Source organism: Labrus bergylta, chromosome 11 (genome assembly GCF_963930695.1).
Source record: "Labrus bergylta chromosome 11, fLabBer1.1, whole genome shotgun sequence".
Classification (NCBI taxonomy): Eukaryota; Metazoa; Chordata; class Actinopteri; order Labriformes; family Labridae; genus Labrus; species Labrus bergylta.
In genome coordinates, this window is record NC_089205.1 from 18,212,806 (window position 1) to 18,234,307 (window position 21,502).

Here is a 21,502-nt window from a genome sequence, read left to right on the forward strand (position 1 = left end):
TGGACGCCCTTCAGCAGCCGCGGACGTGTGCGCACCGCTGGAGGCAGTCGAGCTGCAGACCGGGGCTCGTTTGGAGGAACTGTGGCTGATGTTAGCGATGGAGAGGAGGACTGGAGCTGGCTGGGCATAACATGTGAGCATGACATGTGAGCCAAGTCTGCACAGATACAACAAATACCCAAAGTATGTCTGCGGCAGGGGCGGGTCGACGCTGTGAGGGACCTGACTCAGGTTAATGAGAGCCAAGCTGCAGATTCTCTTGTTTTTGATTTTCTGTCATCTCCACGGTGAGACGAGACCAACACGGCGGCAGAAGCTTCCCCGTGCCTCCTTCACCCTGCCTCGGCGTGGCAGGCGTCAAGGTGCCGCAGGAGGGAGAGCCCTTGTTTCAGAGAACCACTGGACCCAAACGTTGCTGCGCAGAGCAACAGCCACGGCTTCACCGAAAGACAACACAGGAGTCACACGGGAGAGGACACTATGTCAAAGGAGATGAGAGGGAAAGGTAAGTCTCGTGCTAACAGGTAGGAAGCTGCGTCTCGTTGCTACTGGATGTTGGCGCGCGCGCACAGCCGCGTGCTGCATGGGTTGAGGCAATCTGGAGGAATGCGAGACGGTCAAAACTGACCTGCTTGTTAACAAAAAAAAAAAAAAAAAGAACTCGGTCCACTTCGGTCTGTCGTGAGGTTGTCTGTCTCTCTTTCAGCGTGTCCTGTCTGTCTCTGCGTGTCTGTGCAGGTGTTACCGTGAATTCTTTGACCCGTCAAATTGTAAAACGCTTCTGGGTCAAAGATGGGTAAATGACTGATTCATGACTTGATATTGAGCTGTTAGTGACTCAAAGACACACCTGCAGACCCATGGTCCTCCTTTTCAGCGATCACAGCTATCAGCACTATATGCCTGAACTACTACGCTGCCACATCAGGGTTACTCTATTTTTGGAAACAGCTATTAAAATTCAGGTCCATATACACAAACTTTTGCATACACACTGAAATTACCTGCAGAACAATACAATATCACACGCTGTATTGTATCCTATAGTCAAAAAAAAAAGGGAGGTTTAGGGGTGTTCAATGCAATTCTAATTATAGCAGTCAGTTTTTTTTTTTTTTTTTTTTATTGATGCAGCTGCTTTGACTGTTGAATTGGATATGCTTTATGTGAAACAATGATGACAGCAAAACGTCAGCACAGCCTCAAAAAGTCGATTTTTTTTTTTTTGTTGCATTTAAGGGTTATTATTGCTCATTTCTTTGCTGCTTAAACATGCCACTTGTTTGCATTGTGGCACTCAAGAAATGTATAATTTTTTTGTGTTTCTTTTTTTTTTGCATCCTCATTCTCAGCCTTTGTTCACTGCTTAATCGTGTGGAAATTCCCATTTCTCATGACATTTCTGATGGCCATTTGGGTGGAAGTTTTAGTGAGATTTAATTCCGACTGGGTGTAAAAACCTTGACTATCATGTGAGCAGAAGCAGTGCTAGTGTGACTATTTTTTTTTTTTTCAAGCCAGAGGCCATTGGTTTAATTTCTTGTTGTTGTTATGCATCTGCCGTGCTGAAAAGCCTTTGAGCAAGTCACAGCTCCCTGCTTTCTGATCTCTATGCCTTTGTGACCTGACCTTTTCCAGGAGGCAGGAGTGGAGGAGAAATGTATTCCTGTTTGATCAATAAAATATCAGATTAATATTATGCCACTCTAATAGTGACAAGTGTTAGAAAAGGGAGGAGATTTAAACCAGTATGGTTTCAGATTTTAACAAGTCCTTCCTGGGATCTCAAGTGACATCCTTACTTAGGGGGCAAAGTGGAACGTCTTTAAAATAATATGAATAAAATATTCCCCCTTGGAGAACAAGCTGGTTCAAATTAAGGTTAGGATCAGGAGTTGCATAACCTAGTAAAAACCAGGCTTCTTATAAAGTCTATTGTATCTTCCTGTTTATACATCTTCTTGCAGGTATTGTTTGTTTATGCTGCTGTGAGTGTGTTTTTCCACATATGCAATAAACTGAAATGTTCTGGTTAAGCTTCATGTGTGAACACAAACATCAAAATGTTTCACCCTGACTTAACCTGAGTGAGCCAGTGAGCAACCGGTGCGAGCTCCTTGCATTTAATGACACTGCTTCATACTGCTCGCCAGTATGTTCTTGTGCACTCTTTTAGTTGTTACTGTGGGTTTGTAAAATATCACGTAGGCCAACTTCTACCAGATGCGTTTCCGGTCCGTCTCCACTCCGTTCCGGCAGTGGAGGTGATAGGTTTTCACTTTATTCAATGTGTGTGCTTCCACTGGGTCCGTTGCGTTGTGGCTCACCTCCGCCTGAGCTCCGGCAGTCCGGTGCCCTCCATAGCAGGGACATTGATATGAAGACAAAAAACGTACAACGTACTTAAGATTTTAGCATCCGACTTTGCTTCATCCAACACTTTGAACGGATCACCTTGTAGATATCACAACCGCAGCGTCCTTTTGGCATCATATCCCGCCTCCTAGCCTCGCCTGTTCAACACTGAAAAATTCGTACTGTGAGAGATAAAGTTTGACCAACAAATTAGGGACATTTCCTGGCTTTGGAAAAACGTGTATTTAAGTCTTATAGCTGAGAACAAGCTGTAAGAACTCTTTAATTGCTTTAAGTGATGTCACTCAAGGCAGCAACAATTGAGGCTGTATACTAAAATGGAAAAAGGCTAGAAGCTACATAGCTGCCACTAGCATGAGTCATGAACCAAACTGTCTGTGGTTCTGGTTTTGAAATAACAGAAAAATAACAAATAAGATCTTTGTTTCTGCTCTATGTGACTATGAAAGACGTGAATCAACAACACAGGAGAGCAATGAGTATACCAGTGGAGTCACCTTTTCAAAAACACTGGCAATGTCAGAAAAATCGAATATAAATAAAGAATAATAGAATAGTCGTATCAGTTCAGATGAAGGACTGCTTCCCTGTGTGCAGCTGTCAGATAAAAGCGGGATGAATTATTAGAGCTGGAGAGCACATAACAATGTAAAGTTTGTTTGCTTCAGTTTTTATGTTTCAGTGTATTTGTAGTACACAAAAATGTCAGGTGCAGATTATAAGGATGATAAACAAGAGTGTGTCCTACACTGGAAATCAAGAAAACAGCTTTTGCAATAAATCCTAGAACACAAATTAGATTCTGTGAATGCAGTTTAAAAAGAGGTATTAAATCTCAACAGCTGCTTCTTGACGCCTTCTCCATTTAATCTTAATTATATTTCACTGAGCCTCGCCATAACATCCACTCACTGATGGAAACTCCACTGTGAGTCCGTACATTATTTCAGCGGAGCGCCATCAAATCATGTTAACCCTGCGATGCTCCAGCAGGCCGGATCAAACGGATGGCAGCTGCATTACTGTACATGTGAGTTTAATACAGCCATAAGTCAAGCATTCATCTGTTTTCATTAAATATCGCTTGACCTCAGCTCCCAGGATAACTTGTGAAGTAAGAGAGATTCTCATGGAAACGTTGTTCTTCAGAGTCCAGTGAACAGCGACAGGGTAAACTTTTAGATTTCATGACATCTACTTATGTATGCAGATTTTTGTCTTTGTCATTTTCAATTATGAGAGGGCTGCAGGGGCTTCTATGCTTCTCAATGCTAATTAAAACTTTCTCTGTAGCACAGAACCTGAATTATATCAAGAATTCTTACTGTGATTAAAAAAGAATAATGTAGGCAATGGCATACAGTGTCTTTTATTGCTGTTGTAATTACACGATTTTATGGGCTGTCCCAGCTTTATTGTTTGTTGTGTATTTTTGCAACTCCTGCAGAACCATGGCCTAATGCCCAGATTCACCAACTGTCAATTAAAACAGAAAGAAGCCCGGGTTAAACAATCTCAATATTGAAAGAAAAATTTGAGCAGGGTGATAATGGAATAAAGAGGGCTGAATTTAATCAGGTGTGACTAAAAGGGAAACAAATTATGGATGTTCTTTTCTTTTTTTTCTTTTTTTTACAGATTGTTACCATTTTTAAATTCATTTTCCCCAGATGATGAAGCCAAACTGATGTTGGTGAGCCCCTGACATTCCCTCTAGGACCTTCATGAAGTTAATTATTTACATTTATTGACAAATGGATTGCCATTAGATTTGGTAGCCACGTTAAAGTCTTCTTCTCGATAAGCTATAGTCACTTCGGGGATCCCTCAACTTTTTATCATGCACCCATAGTCTTGTCAACATTATAAATTGTTCCATATATCAGTACTGATGATTATGCAAACTTGGTGGAAAATACACTTGAAAATACACTTTATGTTCACTTAATAGATTCTCCATTACATACTTTGAGCTATGCCCATGCTGATATTAGCAATGGCAGTGCTCAAAACCAAACTGCCATGATTTCATCTCATAGAGCTGCTTCAGTGGCTGTCGAATCTTAATCTTGCTGAATAAACATTCATTGAGGCCAGTTGGATATAAGCCAATTCACAAAACATATTTTGATTAAATTGAACTTTCTATGCCGAAAAACTGTTGCACTGTTCTGCATCGTATTCAAAAAAACTGGGCGTCCTGGGATCATGTCGGTCTTTTTACAGCTACCGAAGAGCTTCATGACAACAGATGGTGCCCCTGTGAACCAGCCTGCATGGGAATTCAAACCATAAAATCTTGACTAAAAAGTCTATCCCTCTTTTCTTGTGGTTACTTTCCCCCCTGAGCATAGGTTGTTGCTTGAATCCAGACTGATGTTGAGCTGCCAGACTTCTTTAACATCTTTTGCTTGATTAATCGCCCTCAGTCACCTTCAGTAACCCCCCTCCAAGATTCCTCTGTGTGAGGTACAACAAATCTGAGCGTTTTGTATTCATCATGTTTGATGAAACCAGATCGGTCTGAAGTGGGGTTTTTTTTTGTTATATGTTGTCCAAGTGAGGGCCTACCTGCTGTTTTGGTCTGATCCAGCATCAGGCTAAAAATAGAACTGAAGGATGCTGATCATCAGTCTCTCCTGGTTTCTCTCTGCTTCCTTCTTTTTCTTTGTAAAGACGAATGACATAGGGGGAAAAAAAACACTGTATTTTTGTGTTTTGACGCTGTCAGTGATTTCCCATAAGCAGGTCTCATCCCTCAGTTTAAGACAGGAGAACGTTTTATTCTGCTGCAGCTTCTTGTGCGTGTAGTGTCTTTGTTCCAGACAGCCTGCTCAACAAGCAGCACCACAGCGTTCTCTGGATTCTACAGAGGCGTGTGCTAATGCATTCAGCCTGTGACCTCTGTTATTCTATTTGATCATACAAAACAATGTTAATACAAATTTAATAACTGTTTGTCATGGGGAAGCACACTAGGCCTGTGTCGATGGTAGCAGCTCCTCACAAATCACACAGCAGCTGGCCCGCTGCCATTTGAGGCTCACCTGGAGCCGGGCACCAGTCCACTTGTTGTTTGTCACAGCCAAGCCACGTCTTGACGTCACACTGGTGTCAGGCAGAAACAGTTTGTTTTTGTGCCTTTCTTGTCAGATTTCTGGCTATGAAAATGCTCTTCATAGCTTCTGAAGTCCAATTAATCAGCAACACTGTAAGCAAACATATTTAGTGACATATTCTCGAGTGACCTTCTAGAAGGGAGTTTGTTATTCAAAAAAGTTGATTGCATTTTTGGTTTCTGACGATTTCCACGAGTAATTGATTAGAAACACCTGTAAGACAGGGAAAATCATTATTAGTTACTTCCTGCTACTTTGCTGTTTTTGTTTTTAAAACCAAGTTGGCAGCTGGTTTAAGTAAAAAGCTCTGATAACCAACTGTACATTACCCATCATAAAACTAAAACAAAGTATGCAGGTAGCTAGTGCAGTGGTGTTTTTTGAAGCTGTAGAGACAGATTGGTGGTGGAGACAACAAGATATATGCAGTGAGTTATTTATGTACATATTTATGTATTCATTTTATATGCCTCAAAATCGTTTTACTATTTTGGACTTCAAATTTCTTTCTGCTACCCAAACAATCCACTTTTACCACACTTGATTCACACAGAAAGCGGCATGCACAGTGAAGAACACATTTCTCAGAAGTTTCAAATATAGACATGTCTCATGGTTGAGTAACAATGTTGGATTGCGTCTTAGTTAGCGTGTCCAAGTCAAGTCAAGTCAAGTCAAGTCAAGTCAAGTCAAGTCAACTTTATTTATATAGCACATTTATAACAGCCGAGGCAGACCAAAGTGCTGTACAGTAAATCAGGCAAAATACATTACATCCAAAACATCATAAAAACACATAAAAGCAAAAATTTAAAGTGAATTAAAACACAAAACAATAGTAAAAATTCTAATAGACACTGCTGCTGGGATAAAACACTCAACTAGAGGTAAAAGCCAAGGAAAAAAACATGGGTTTTATCCTCAAGTGACTTAAACTGCTCAGTTGTGGCAGCAGATCTTATTTTAAATGGTAATCTGTTCCAAAGTGTCGGAGCTGCAACAGAAAAGGCTCAATCGCCCCTAGTTTTGAGCCTTGTTTTGGGCACGTCCAGGAGCAGCTGGTTGGAGGACCTTAGTGCTCTGGATGGAGCATGAACATGTAGTAGTTCACTTAGGTAGTGAGGTGTTGAGCCATTTAATGATTTAAAAGCCAGAAGTAAAATTTTAAAATCAATCCTGTAGGGAACAGGAAGCCAGTGGAGAGAACGGAGCACAGGGGTTATGTGGTCCCTCTTTTTTGTGCCTGTTAGGAGGCGAGAAGCCGCATTTTGGACAAGCTGCAGGCGTTGGATGGATGACTGGTCCAAGCCCACATATAGTGAGTTGCAGTAGTCCAGGCGAGATGTTATGAATGCATGTATTACTGTTTTTAGATCATTGGCAGGGAGGTATGATTTTATTTTGGCTATATGATCAAAGTGCACACCAAGACTCTAAAGATTTTTTCAAATGAACAGCAAGAGGACCAAACGTTTCTACAGCACCAGGTTCTCCAAACACAATGACCTCTGTCTTATTGGGATTGAGTTTGAGGAAGGTTAGGGTCATCCAGGTTTCAATGTCTTAAAGGCAGTCGAGTAAGGGTTGTGGTGAACCCTTGCATTTCAAAGGCATGTAGACCTGTACATCGTCAGCAAAAAAGTGAAAAGATATATTGTATTTTGTAAAACTTGATCCCAGTGGTAGCATATATAATGAGAACAGGATTGGGCCTAACACGGACCCTTGTGGGACACCACACGTAAGTGGGGCTGTCTCTGATGAATAGTCCCCTAGGTGGACAGAGAAGGTCATATCAGACAGGCATGACTGAAACTACTTGAGTGCTGTGTTTTTTATTCCTACGCAGTTTTCTGTGATAAAATAATTGTGTGGTCTATGGTGTCAAAAGCAGCTGATAAGTCTAAAAGTACTAAAATGGCAAAATCCCCAGAGTCGACAGTTAAAATCAGATCATTAAAAATTCTTAAAAGAGCAGTTTCAGTGCTATGGCATGGTTTAAAACCAGACTGGAACTTTTCATGCAAGTCATGTGTAGCTAGATAGGTTCGGAGCTGTGTCAGAACGGTCTTTTCTAGGATTTTTGACAGGAAAGGGAGTTTTGAAATGGGCCTAAAGTTAGAGAGAACAGAGGGATTGAGATTTGGATTTTTTAGCAGAGGTTGCACGGCAGCTTGTTTGAAGGCAGCTGGAACACAACCAGATACAAGACGGGTGTTTATCAATGTATGAATTGAGGTGACAACTGTATCAAATATTTTTTTAAGGAGACGAGAGGGGAGGCTAAGGGGCAGTTAGTGGGCCGAAGATGTAGAACAATCTCAGATAGACAGGACATTGAAATGGGCTCTAACTGGTCCAAAACAGCTAAGCACATAGGAGGAACAGACGGGTCAGGTTCAGTGGGTGTGATTAGGGAGGATCTAAGGACTAATATTTTTTCTACAAAAAAATTAAGAAAAGCGTTACAGAGAGTAGAGGAGGGTGCAGCAGAATTATTGTCACATGGATTTATAAGAGAATTAATTACGCTAAACAGTATCTGTGGTTTATGGCAGTTATTTGAAACCATATTTGAAATGAACACCGTTTTTGCAGTTTTAACAGCTTGTTGATGACACGCGAAGCTTGTCCTTTTTCCACCGTCTCTCAGCCTGCCGACAGGCCCGTCGGAGAGCGCAGCTAGTGTCATTTAACCACGGTTCAGTGGCTGCTATTTTGCGTTTTGTCTTCAACGGAGCCACATAATCCAAAATGTTTGAGCAGGTTGAGTTAAAGAGAGTTATATGCTCCTCAGCACTTAAAGCTCGAGCAGGAGCATCCATGTTGTAGAATGCAGAGTCTTTAAACACAGCAGAGAACTCTTCCGGAGTGTTACATATATTGCGCGGCAGCCGTTACAGTGAACAAAACAGGCAAATGGTCCGATAAACAAGCATGACAGATTTCGTTTATAACAATACAAACACCATAGGACAGCACAAGGTCTAATGTGTGCCCCTTTTCGTGTGTGGGACCTGTCACCAACTGTGTGAAGTTAAAGGAGTTGAGTAAATTCATGAAGTCTTTACCTGTAGAGTTATTTTCACAGCACACATGTATATTAAAGTCCCCACAAATTAAAATAGAGTCATAATCCAGCATGATACCCGCTAGAAAGTCAGCAAACTCATGTATGAAATGTTTGTTGTATTTCGGTGGACGGTACACTACCGCGCAGAGCACGGGAGAGGAGAGGTTTAATTCAAAGAGCTGCAGCTCAAAGCTTGTGTATGTGACCGGTCTATTCAAGCGACAATGAAAAGCAGATTTCATTACAGTAGCTAGCCCTCCACCTCGGCCAGAAGTACGAGGAGAGCTGAAAATTGTACAATCAGGAGGGAGAAGCTCTGAGAAGGATGTAGACTCACCAACTTGTAGCCAGGTTTCCATCAGGAACATAAAATCCAGCTCACGGGATGTGAAAAAATCATTCAGCACAAACGTTTTGTTGGCTAGAGATCTAGCATTAATAAGAGCCATCTGAAGATTTAAATCCACACAGCACGGCATAATGGGCGAAGATTGGCGAGGTTTACGCACCGCCGATGGATCGGCTGAGACTCCTTCGTATGCGCAAGATCCATGGAACAGGTGGCAGGCCCCAGCGGCCCAGCAGTGAGGCTGTGAGGAGGATGCCGCGCTGTAGGTAGTGGATCAGGTGGTGAAGTCAGACTGGCAGGGTCGAGGCTCGCAACTATCGGGCCATGCACAGCAGCCTTCAGGCCGGGATAGACAGGCTGGATCCATCGCGGGCGCGGGACAACAGGAAAGCGGCGGCGGAAGCCACGGGAGCCATCATCATCATGGAAGCGAAGAGGACTAACATCTGAGGATTTCAGGTAAGCCTTGTGTCGAACCAGCACTCCTGCGCGCTTTCCTCGCCTCCTGTTGCGCTTTCTACGAGGAAGTCCGCACGGTAGACGGCGCAGGTAAGGCGGGATGTTTGAAAGAGGCGGAAGGCTCCTTTTGTGTTCTCCCAAAGTGCCTCTTGACAGATACAGTTCCTTCCAAGAGACTTGGATGTTGAGTAGAGCTTGGCGATCATAAACCAGGAGAGCAGTTATATCCCAACAGCAAAAATATATGAATAACAGAGTAGCAAACATAAGGCAGATGTTGCGAGGCGCTGACAGACGGCTGGCCGAACATACTGGCACCATCTTTGTCAGGTCACGTGAGGTAGTTGACTGTTTAATTCCAGCCCTGTGACAGTTAACTTTGCTCACCGTCTTGTGCCTTCACTCACACATGTTATACAATACATGGGCTGAATGTAGATTAGTTAACAATGGCGAGACGACCACTCTGTAACCCTTACTGCGTGTAGCCACAGAGTTAACCTGCTGAGGTGATGAGGCGCTGCTGGTAACGGGACCACACATACTGAAATATGCCGCCTCTCGTAACTGAGCGTTTGCCTAGAGCATTCCAGCAGACATTTTGTGTGACGACAGCCATACCCTGTGCTTGTTTACAGTCATATGACACGCTCAGCATGCACGTCGACAAGTTCACTTTGTGCTCTGGTGAAGGGTTTCAATGACGTGATACCAGACAGACTTTTCTTGTAGGTTAATTATGGAAGACTAAAAGCATTCAGGCCATTTGCTTGACATTGCATGTCCTGCAATGTGATTATTGCTCATATGTACCACGACTTTGCAATGATTAGAGAATATTTTGTGCAACTCTGGAACATTTTTTTTTTTTTGTAGTATTAGTGTGCCTCTGATTTTAATTCCTTAAAATAAATTGTATAGATCAACTGTGAAACTTCTTGAACACATTGTAGTTAATAGACTGCCAGTTGTGTCTAAGACTTGTTATTGTTTTTTTCTGTTGCTGCAGTGCCATGCAGGGACTACTTTGTAGTTGGTATTTAGGTGCTGGTGGAAAAATTATTCATCTCCCTTTCTGGCCGCCATGTTTCCTCATCGTCCCAAATTCACAATAATACACTTAGATTTTGGGACAAAATCATGTTTTGAAGTGGTCTGAGCCAACACGCAAAGTACTACTTGATTGCTTTCTCTCCCGGTGCATATCCAATAAATAATCCTAAGAGCACTGACTTCATAATGTGACCTCTTCACATGCGCTCACCCTCCTCAGGACATGTGCTCATTGTTGCATAGACAGAAGGGGTGAGGCAGTGGGTTTAGTAGTGATAATTATCACCCAGCTGTAGCCTTGCAGTCCATTAAGAGTCAATGCAGCGCTAATGTGCGTAGCTGCATTGCAGATAAACAGCATCCAGGAGGATAATGCCTGGATGGAGAATGTGTGACGGATTCAACCTTTTTTTGAGGATAAATCAATCTCTTGTCTTGTCTGGCTCGAAAGATTGATTTCAACAGTGTGCTGAAATGAGGTTTAATTAAATAAGAGGACAGGCTATTAATAGCTATTTCCAGCTTGCAGAGGACCAGGCAGACTCTTTTATTGTTTACCTTTTATGGACCCTTGGGCGCTCACTGTGGCAGGACATAAAGAGACCCAGCAGACACAGAATCCAAACCTTTTTTCTTCTGTGTGTAGATTTCAGTATTTAGCTGTCTATGTGATTTCTGTACTGGAGATGATGCATGTTAAAATGAAGGTGGTAGCCACTCCTCATTTCCTCCTCTTCCTCCATGCACAGAGAGAAAACATTATTGGATTTCCTCTTGACGTGGTGATATCACTCTCTGATGTTGTGACTTTTCCATTATTCCCTCAGAAGAGGTTTGCATCATTACAGAGCCCTCTTGTTTTCCTCTCCAATGTGGCGACTGCAGTTGCCATCTTTTCCAGCCCAGTAGCTCTCTTTGGGTGCTGTTAGTTGCTATGAGGTTGTTGTATGATAAATGCTGCTAATTACAAAACAAGGAGATTAGCACTCTGGCAGCTTACAGATCATCTGGTTTGGAGAGAGGTGAGGGCAAAGTGAGAGAAAACTCCAGCGAGAAGAAATTCCTTGAGGGCAGAAGCAGCAGGTCAAAAGCAGATCGGCCCTCTGATGAGGAGGGATTCTTCCTGTGGGGCCGTCTTCAATCCAGAGGGCCCGCTCATTATTCGCAAAACCAAAAATAACTTCACAAGCACCTTTTTCGAGCTCTCGCTGAAGCAAGTTAGCAACTTAATGTAGGAATATTTTCACCTTGCATTCATATTTCTCAAGTTTGTTTTAATCTCATGGCAGGGGAAATAAGATGGTCACACTGAGCTGTTAATAGTCGAAATGCCATAGTCAGAAAATAATAAATGTGCTTTATACCTTACTCTTTGAAATTGACTCTGGTGCTCGAGCTGTTGAGTTGAGATTGTTTAGGGAAAGAAGAGAAAAGAAACAACTGAAAAAAAACAGCAGATGATCAGTTTGGATGATTAAATTGATAATAATAGAATTGTCATTGACTGCAGGTATCTAATATGCAATCTAATCTAAGTCAAACTACATATATATTAAATGAATTGTGTTCCATAGCTATAGATTACATCAGATATAATCAACAAACATGTAATTCACACCTTCATCAACTAATTTAATTTGTTTTTATCAGACTTTGCCACTACCAGTATTCATAACTAAAACACTACACTGCCTTATAGGAACAACTACCTGTTTGAGTGTTGTCTGGAGAATACCCCCCAAAAGAAATAAAATAAAAAGAAATGATGAATGGTGATGAATGGCCCTCGCACCCCTGTTCATGTCGGGGTGTGTTGTGACCGCGGGGAGCACAGCAGCAGAGGAATGTGGCTAAGCAGTGGGGTGTGCAGATCAATTTGTGTATAAGGCTTAGTACTGGCAAGTTCAAACAGGCAACGCTATGATGATCACAATATTTAGATGCACTGTCATGATGCACAGCTGCAAAGTGTGGTGCTGAAGTGGCGTCTTTAGGCGTTTTCCCATATGCACTCCTGAAAATATGTAGATCATTTCAGAAGGAGTGCTTTGGATATTCTCCTGACCTGCTGTTCACACGGCTGGAGACTACTCCTGTCAGACAGGATGGGGGGCAGGGTTCTCCCTCCATAAAATTCAAATGTTGATTTAACATTATTATTAACAAAGGCTGATTTAACCTAGTGTCAAGGATGCCAATCAAATACATGCCAGATATAATTTTTCTCGTCTCATTGAGCTACATATGGCTCGCCAATTTTCGTGTATGTATGTTAACAGCAGTACCCTGAGTGACGTTTGGGGGCGCAGTGGAACCATTCAGCGGCGTCTATGCACCGAACCACTTTCATATGTAAATTTCACACGTGCCCCAAAAAATGTTAGTACATTTTTTACAGGTAATATGCTCTTTGTTGTTGTGGAGGGAGGCTTGGGAGGGTGGAAGGTTTAGATTTTTTTGTTTTGTTTTTGATATCCTTTATTAATCCCTGAGGGAAATTCAGGTTTACACTCTGTTATTTATAGAGACATGCTTCTCACACACACAGGCCCGAATCACACTCATGCACAAACAGGACATGCATTAGTAGAGAGATGTCAGAGTGGGGCTGCTTCACATTGCTACGCAGGGAGCGCATCAGAGCGGTTGGGGGTTTAGTGCCTTGCTCAATGGTACCTCGGCAGTGCTCAGCACCTCTCCAGCTACCAGACCAACTTCCAGATTTGGTCCATACCGGGACTTGAACCGGCAACCCTCCGGTTCCCAACCCAAGCCCCTACGGACTAAACTACTGCCACCCCCCGTTTTAAGTAAGGGAATGTGGCTATGATGTAATCTATTTTTAGCTCTTAATATTATGTTGTAATGATTAATTGTGTATTTTATATTGTTTGTGTGTAAACCTGCCCAGAATCTAGCTGATCAGCTAAATCTGGTTAATGTATATTTTGTACATGGTCCCTGACATACTAAACTAAACTAAACTAAAAACATCCTGTACTAAATAGACAGAGCGTCAGCAGACACAAACTTCAGACACTCTTGTGTGAAATGCCTCAAAATGCAGTTAAATTTGTCGAGTCTTTGCATATGTCAGTCTTCTTTCTCCAAATATTTCTGGGCTTCAGTAAATAATGCAGGCAGTTGTACTTGACGTTTATTTCCCTTCCTGCTGATTTATTATCCATTAAATTTCAGGAGTTACACCTTTTCACTCCGTTTATGCCACTTAGAAATGATACGAGTGTAATCTATGAGGAGATGCTTTTGCATATACGCTGTTAGATTTGTGCAAATGATGCCCCTCTGTGAAAGTCTCGAGCGCGATGATTTCAGCTGCAATTAAAGCCAAATGCATGATAGGACCCATTGTACGATAACCAGCAGCAGAAACCAGATACAATACTCTCAAACCTTTGAACTGTATGATTGTTATAATATCACTGGGCCAACCGGGGCCTTTGAGAGTTTTTTTGTCTTTAAGAACTGTCCTTTAGATAACCTTACAGTTCAATTCACACTGATAAGTCTTTATACACTTTAAACACGTTTACCTGCATTATCTTTTACATTTCATATCATTCAACCATCTGATCAAGTGGGGGTTGATACATTTTCCAGTTCAGTCTCTGTAGACCCTGAGGTACTTGTGCTGTCCAAGGTTAGATGTTATATTCTTGGTTTTGAGTATTCGAGACATGTATACCATGAAATATTGACGACGGAAAGATAAATTATTTCAATTACAAATCTTTCCAGGGCTGCACTCGAGCTATTTCTATTTCTCTCCATCCTGAATTCATAGCTACTCCAACAGCTGCTTTCAAATGTATCTTTTAAAAAAAGTATATTACATCCCTGCATTAAAATTTTTAAATTAAAATTCATATATTGAATTCCCTCAATGGAGAAACACCATATGAATTAAAAATATTATGGGGATTGTTGCTGTAGAGCTATTGGAGACTGAGGGATTATCTCTTTGTGAATTCCAGGTAACACATGAGTCATGGAGGATGAGATGGTCTTGACTTCCATATTATACTGACTGTGCCAAATTCATTTAAAATAAGTAATACCCAAAACCAAAAATTCTGAAATATTTTTTTCAGATTCCAGAAACGTTTGCCCAAAAAGCAAATGAGCTTCTTTAGCCTTCTTGCCTCCGTTTGACTTAGCTAAATGCGAGTCATTCACACTACCAGCAAATACCCTGAAGCAAAAACCCCTATGTCGTGTGAGGCTCAATTGGATGTTGAAAGATGCAGCTCAATAGGTTTCCTTTGTGCAAAAAGCTTAGGTGAGTCTGTGTTGGTAGAGTCACTTCTTTTCTCTCTAAGCTGCTTTGAGCATAACACAAGAACAGGGGGAAGTCACAATGTCTTCTGGCTTGGAAGCTAGAAATAAAAGAGGTAAAACAGCTCTTGGCTTTTTGTAATTTGGGCTTCATCATGGCAACTTTAAAGGAGCAATATGTAAGATATCTGATTAATTTAATCACAAAATGACCTTACTATATAATCAGACATTAAGGAAACATGCCGCCAGTATGTCCTCCTTTTAAGTTCCAACTCCAGTCCGGACTGGTCTGTATTTGTTTTGACCGGATTAGGTAGGTCCATCGGTTTGCCAGGCAAACATCAAACCAACAGGTGTTGCAGCGATGGAAGGGAGCAAGTGAACTCGTTCAGATACAACTAATTCTACCCGAACTAAAAAGCCCTTTGGCATTTTTTCTCATGAGCTCCATGAAGTAGAAACGTGGTGAAACTAGGATAAGTATTGGAGATGCTTTAGAAAAATGGAGAGAGGTTAGAAGAACGCAGAAAGATTTCACGACGAGCTGGTTAAACGCAGAGCTGGTTACACGCTGAAGCTTCAGTGTCTGTGATATGGCAACACGCGTGTGCATCGACTCTAGGGAGACAGGTTTCTCCAATGTTTTGAATTTGGACTGCAGTATACCCATTTTAAACGCTAGGTGTCAGATTTACATATTGATCCTATAGGCATCAATCCAAATGTTTGATACATTTGATCAAATCTTGCATAAAGCAAATTGTCACACTGAACCAGACAGCAGCTTCACAACAGCCACAGACTTAGAAGAAAAACCCACTGGCACTTCCTGGATAAAATTACATTCTCATGTAACTGGGAGTTGTTGAATAAGCCTAACTGGGATTACTTACTGTAACGTTACTGAATGACAGTTTTAACGTTAAGTAATGTGTCACTGCCTTTAACTGACTCTTACTGAAGGCGTTAGCAAACAGTTGTGTAGCATCCAGGAGGCAAATTTAACATTTAAATGTTAGCATTTGATGATTAATGTTAATTCATTTTTGTGTTAATATCTTACTTTTTCACTGCTCAATGCTCCATCATGTTCACTAGTTAGTTGCTAACTGTGTTTGTCTGCATTTTGAAGAGCCAGTCATGGATTTACTGGAGTGGAAATAAAACAGCTGCCTATGTTGATGAAAAAAAAGGATTACAATAGCTAAGAGAACTGGCAAATTTTTCTCTGTGCCCTTGATAGAAATGTTTACTATAAAGCAATTATTTGCAGCCACAAAAAAATCACAGTGGGCTGTCCATACCTGCTCTTATAGGCTTTCACGAATATATCTTGGTGTGCACTGTGACAAAGAAATAAAATGTCAACACTACCTTACCAAATATGTTTACCTTTGCAGCTATTTGTGGCGAGGTAGTGCAATTGTAACCGTAAGCCAGTGACAGAAAGAGAAGGGGGTATTACTTGTGATTGCAATGGAGCTGCTCAAGCAATGAACGCTGCAGACTCCTGTGTAACCTGGCTGGAAGTGGAAAATGGAAAGAAAGAGATGAAAGAAGGAGCACGAGTCACAAGCAACCCTGTGTGTTCGTGCTCTGAAGTAAAGCCTTTTAGATACTTAGACACAGATTTTCTTTAAGCAGAGCCCACCGAAGTCTCATTGTTAGCTGCATTATGCACTTTTATAAGACAAGCTGTTTAGGATTGTCTAGCATACATTTGACAGGAAATAGGCAATTTGATAAAATAACTGATGAATCCCCTAACCCATTTATTGAAGGAAACATTTCAGTGACAGAATATTCTACCTTGAATGAAATTCAATTCAATAAGAGTGAAAAGGAGAGGAAACTGATGCTGTATTTACAAAAAAGGCTCCATTATCTGTGTCTTGCTGTTGTTATACATAACTGGGGTAAAAAAAAAACCATGTCTTCAAAGAAGCAATATGTAACTCTGACACATCACATTTAAAACTGGTTCTGCAGTACAATTTCAAACATTGGATTGAGCTGTCTCCCCCCGCATCCTCCTCCTTTAACCACGGAAGCTTCAGTGTTTAGCTAGCTCTGCATCTGTCCTGAAACCTTTCTGGGCTCTAACGTCTCTCCATTTGTTTTAAAGCATCTCCAATACGTATTCTACTTTTAACATGGAGCTCATTAGAAAAATACCGGATGTGTGTTGTATTTACTCTCTGATGTTCGTCGCTTTGGATAAAAGCATCTGCTAAATAAATTGTAGAATTGTAGAAGATGTGCAGTGTCAGCAAAAGGAATACAGTACTGTGGGATGAGCATACAGATGGGCATGACAATTTGACAGAGAGGAGAAAATATCGTTTCTATAGAAAGTAAATAGAACTGGACCTTGTTATCATTAACGATTGTATCATTTGTTTTAGCACCTGATGGATTAAAACAAAAACATTTTTGTCCATTTTTCCTGCTGCATGATCTGGATTGAAAGCAGTGAATGTGAGAAATGTCCAGCATCCACTCTGAACTTCATCCAGGTCATTTCAATAAAATACTCAAAAAAGGAAGTTGCGCTTCTCTGTCATCACCTGACACGTATTTACATTTTTGAGCAGGTGAACATCAGACTGTACGCAGGCTTCTGTGTAGGCAGGGCTACTCGAAGCTATGGCATATGCTACAGTGTCGATCAGATGCAGAAGTATAAATCAAGCTTTAGCTGTTCAACCTGTAAACAACTGTCTTTGTAAGTGATGTTGTTAAGTGGCTCGTAAATGAAACCAACCATAAACCTTGTTTGAAATTACATTTTTGTCTCCTTGTACTTCACATGGAAACCAACTTACCATCTAACAGTGGTTGGCTATTGAATTTTTAAAGGAGAGGTTAATCTTTCATATTGACAAGTTTTTCTTCTTTTTTTTCTAGTGCCTGGCTGCAATGTACAAACAGGAATGGCTGCACACAGATTCACACTCCCACTGCTTGTATGATAATGATCTGTAGTTCTTTCAAACATATAGTGTAGTGAAATGCCCTGCAGGGAGCCAATTCAATCATGTCCATTACCCAGCGGGGAAGGCATCACTTGGTGATATGTGCTTGAGCAAGACTTCAGAAGCACAAGCAGTCAGACAGATTGCCTGAACCTTATAAGAAATTCAAAGCGGATGTGCAACTCCAGAAGTAACATGAAATGGGTATCTTTTCCAGCAGTGTATGCATTAAAGACAACTTTACTTTGAGGTCCCTTGTGAGGTCTCATTAGGTGACTAACAGTGACTCCAAAGTTATTGGGAGCTTTTTTGCCGTTGTTGTTGTTTTTTTCTTCTTTTCAATAAAGCAGCTTGCTTGGCTGATGGCTGAATCTGGAGTGTTTTCTCTCCTTTGCTCACGCTGTGTACCCCGTCAGCGCCTCTTCTCGCTTGGCGTGTGCTTTCTGTCAACCACAGCTTTGAACACGGTGGCACACAGGAATGCCTCAGCACATGGGTGTGCCTCATTAGCAGCGTGGCTTCCTCAAATCCTAGAAGAAAGCTCAGCTGTGAGTGTGGGAGGACTAATACTAGATGCTGAACCACCTAGCAGAAATTTGCATCCACACGTGCCAACAAGTTTAGCCTTCAAGGCAACCTAGTTGACTTTCAACACTAGTGACCCAGCGCTACGAACAAGGCTGTAGCATTTTTAATGATTTTTGTGATGTGAACTTTGGTCCATTAATAAATAACAAACAACTGTCTTTTGTTTACTAAGCCCTGTTTACACATGAGTAGCATAACTGAATACTGTCAGTCCCTAGCTCAGGTATTTACTTATACTCTTCCCAAGTCTTTGCAGAGAATATCAGATGTACTTAAAGTTTGTATTTTGTGTAAGTGGAGACACATTTCCATTCCCTAAGGGAGAAGTATTTTCCTGAAAATAGTCGTTTGTTGATGTCTTGTACAGTAATTGCTTGTTTCTCAGCAAGCACAGAATTGTGTAATTTGTTTAAATTGCCTTGTGATTATATGTTGAGCTCCTCACACGTTTATTTAACCTAAATTGATTGAAAGAAGAAATGCTGCGCCTGCGGGCAGTCTGTATGTTGAAGCACAATCAATGCTCAGAGAAGCCAATCCTCCCCTGAGCCTCTTCACTCGTCATCACGTAAAGGCCAGGATGACAGGGTTAGAGGCTCTGTGGTGCTTCTCAGATTCAGGATACCCAGGAGAATGGTTTCCTGAACGATACACTTGCTGCTAGTTCAAAGGTTGAATACAGAGATTCAGCGTAACTCTGTAGGCATGTTGACTATTTATGCTCTGGAGGATGTCATGGTTCTACTTGTCAGAAAAACTACAGAATCAGTGGGGTAAGAAGTGCTCCGATTTCACTTATTTAAAAAAATATACAACAGTCTAGACACTTGGTTAAAGAAAATCTCCCATTTGAATTCATGCTCAATGGCCTATTCCAGAATAACACATCACATTTGTCTGTGATCCATTGGTGTGTTGGAAACACTGATGTAACAGCGGATAAAGGTCAATGTAATCCTAACTACTACATTTCCTGTAGGATGACTGAATCCATAGAAATACATGATTTGCCAGGACTCCCTTGAAAAAGAGGTTTTTAATCTCAATGGGACTTTCCTGGATAAATAAAGCTTAAATAAAAAAAAAAATGTTTATTTGCTACTCGAAAATGTCTAAGTAGTAGAGTGAGAAGTAAAGGGAAACAAAAGAAATGTTTTCATCAAAGTGTAAAGTAACAAAAAAGGTAACTGTTCGAGTACAAGTCTCTCCAAAATGTACTTAGGAAGGCTCTTCAATTAATGTACTCACACTACACATTCAGTGGGGAATTTACCAAGAATAGATTGCAGCTGCTTATAGTTCTATGAATTGTGCATCAGTTGTGCTACTCTCTGTTTCATTTCAGGATCTGATTCACAAAGTATATTGAGTCTTTACAGAGTCACCCCTTTATGAGAGCAAGCTCCTCCAGATTAATGTACAGTATATAGAAAAAATATATATAATGATAATTTTGATGGATTTAATGACCTTCATGAAGGAGCCTACTCTGTGCCCCAACTTGAAAAGGCCTGTTTGCCTGCTGGGGTGTGATGCCACACTGCAAAGCCCTCTAACCGGCCAAAATCAAGGACAGCCCTTAAAACCTCTGATCGCAAGCTAGTTGTCCAGCTAACCCTCATGCTATTTAAACTGTCAATGCAAGCTACCAGATGTTTTAGCATCTTAATATGACCACAGTCAAGTAGAAAGTCATGGTTCTTTTAAGATTCCATCTTCTCTGAGGAGCTCCTTAACAGTAAAGTAAAACTGTTGACATTTTTAGAATATACAATATTTTCTTGTTTTTTCCTCCACCTTGTAGTGGCCTAGTCTGGTCTGTTTTTGACAGAAATATTTCAACACAAATGTTGTGAAGAGAAACAATAGAGCAATGATTTTGAGTCTTTGCAATATTGTTCTTTCATTACTGTACCACCACACAGAAAAACGTGATTTTGCCTTGGAATATTCCCATGTGTGACATGGTTGGGTAGAGTTGACAACAGGCAAGTAATGCAAAATCTCAAGGGGCAAGTTTCTCAGCAACATCTTTCAAAACAAGCTCAGGAGATGAGCCTGAGTTTTGCAGTGTTTGAAGTGCAATGCTGGTGGCGGGCAGAAAATGTTCACTGTCCCAGGAGGGAAATGTCTCCTCCAATGAGGAGTGAACGTATGCTTGAAATGTAATGAACAAAACGTCTCTTTGTTGTATGCATACAGATGTGCAGTAAATGCTCATCTTCTTGGAATCCAGTAAATGCTGCCATTTTGGCCTGCTTTATAAGTCTAATGGAGCAATTTTCCCGATCTTCCCCAGTGTTGTGTGATTGCTTTCGTATAGAGAAGCCTTAGATTTGCTTGTGGCCTTATTGTGTCTTTTCTGTGATGTCGGGAAAAATGCAATAGACCCAGACTACAGAAAATGAGGCTTCAAAGTTTAACCCCGGGCCTGCTGGCAAACATGCTCTTTATTACTGCTGTATCATCAGTTGAGTGAAGCTTAAGAGGATTAGATACTTGAGGCACTTTACCAAAGAAGAAAAAACCTGTGGGGAACTCTGTGAAAACTTAAACAACATTAATGTTACACGCTTTCTTTCAGTAGTTTAAAGTAATGATCCAAAGTCCTAATCTTCAAAGCCTGTTATGTCACCTTTTATCACCAAATGAAGGAGCACAATGGTGATAGAGCGTATGGCCCACTGATATAAGCACTTGTACTTTGAGAATTACAAGCTTCCTAAAAAAAAGACACCAGGATGAAAACATATATAAAAAAGATGTTTGACTCCAACTTTGGACTCTGATGTTGGAACAGACGTATGATTAAAGCAGTTAAGGTTGGGTTTGTGAAATCAGGTTGACTTTCAAACCTGATGTTGATTTGACATCAACCTCAGACATTGGGCAGATGTGAATTTTTCTTTGATATTAAAATCAGGTCAACATCAAAACTAAAATGTTGGAGTTTGACCTTGCCCCAATATTGACAGATGTGGAACTCTGGTCAAAAAAAGAAAACATCAATATTCAGATATTGATATTTGGTTCAACATGAAATCCTGTTGATTTAAATACTCATTGTTGAATTGACATCGACCTCCAACATTGGGTAGATGGTGAGTTTTGGATGGAAATAAAAAATCAGGAGGTCAAACCCCAACTCTGACTGGACATTAACCTTTAATTGAGTACCTCCAACATACGACAGACTTTGACTTTGGGTTGT

The 21,502-nt window shown here is 41.0% G+C and overlaps 1 protein-coding gene across 2 annotated transcripts in view; it reads left to right on the forward strand.

Moving 5' to 3' along the window:
• pitpnm3 (PITPNM family member 3) overlaps positions 1 to 21,502 on the forward strand; it is an 84,955-nt gene continuing 63,453 nt past the window's right edge. For both annotated transcript variants that reach the window (XM_020654565.3, XM_020654572.3), the window contains exon 1: positions 1 to 505. In XM_020654565.3, coding sequence (XP_020510221.1) covers positions 481 to 505 — 25 coding nt within the window. In that variant the 5' untranslated portion in view covers positions 1 to 480. The remainder of the gene's footprint in view (positions 506 to 21,502) is intronic.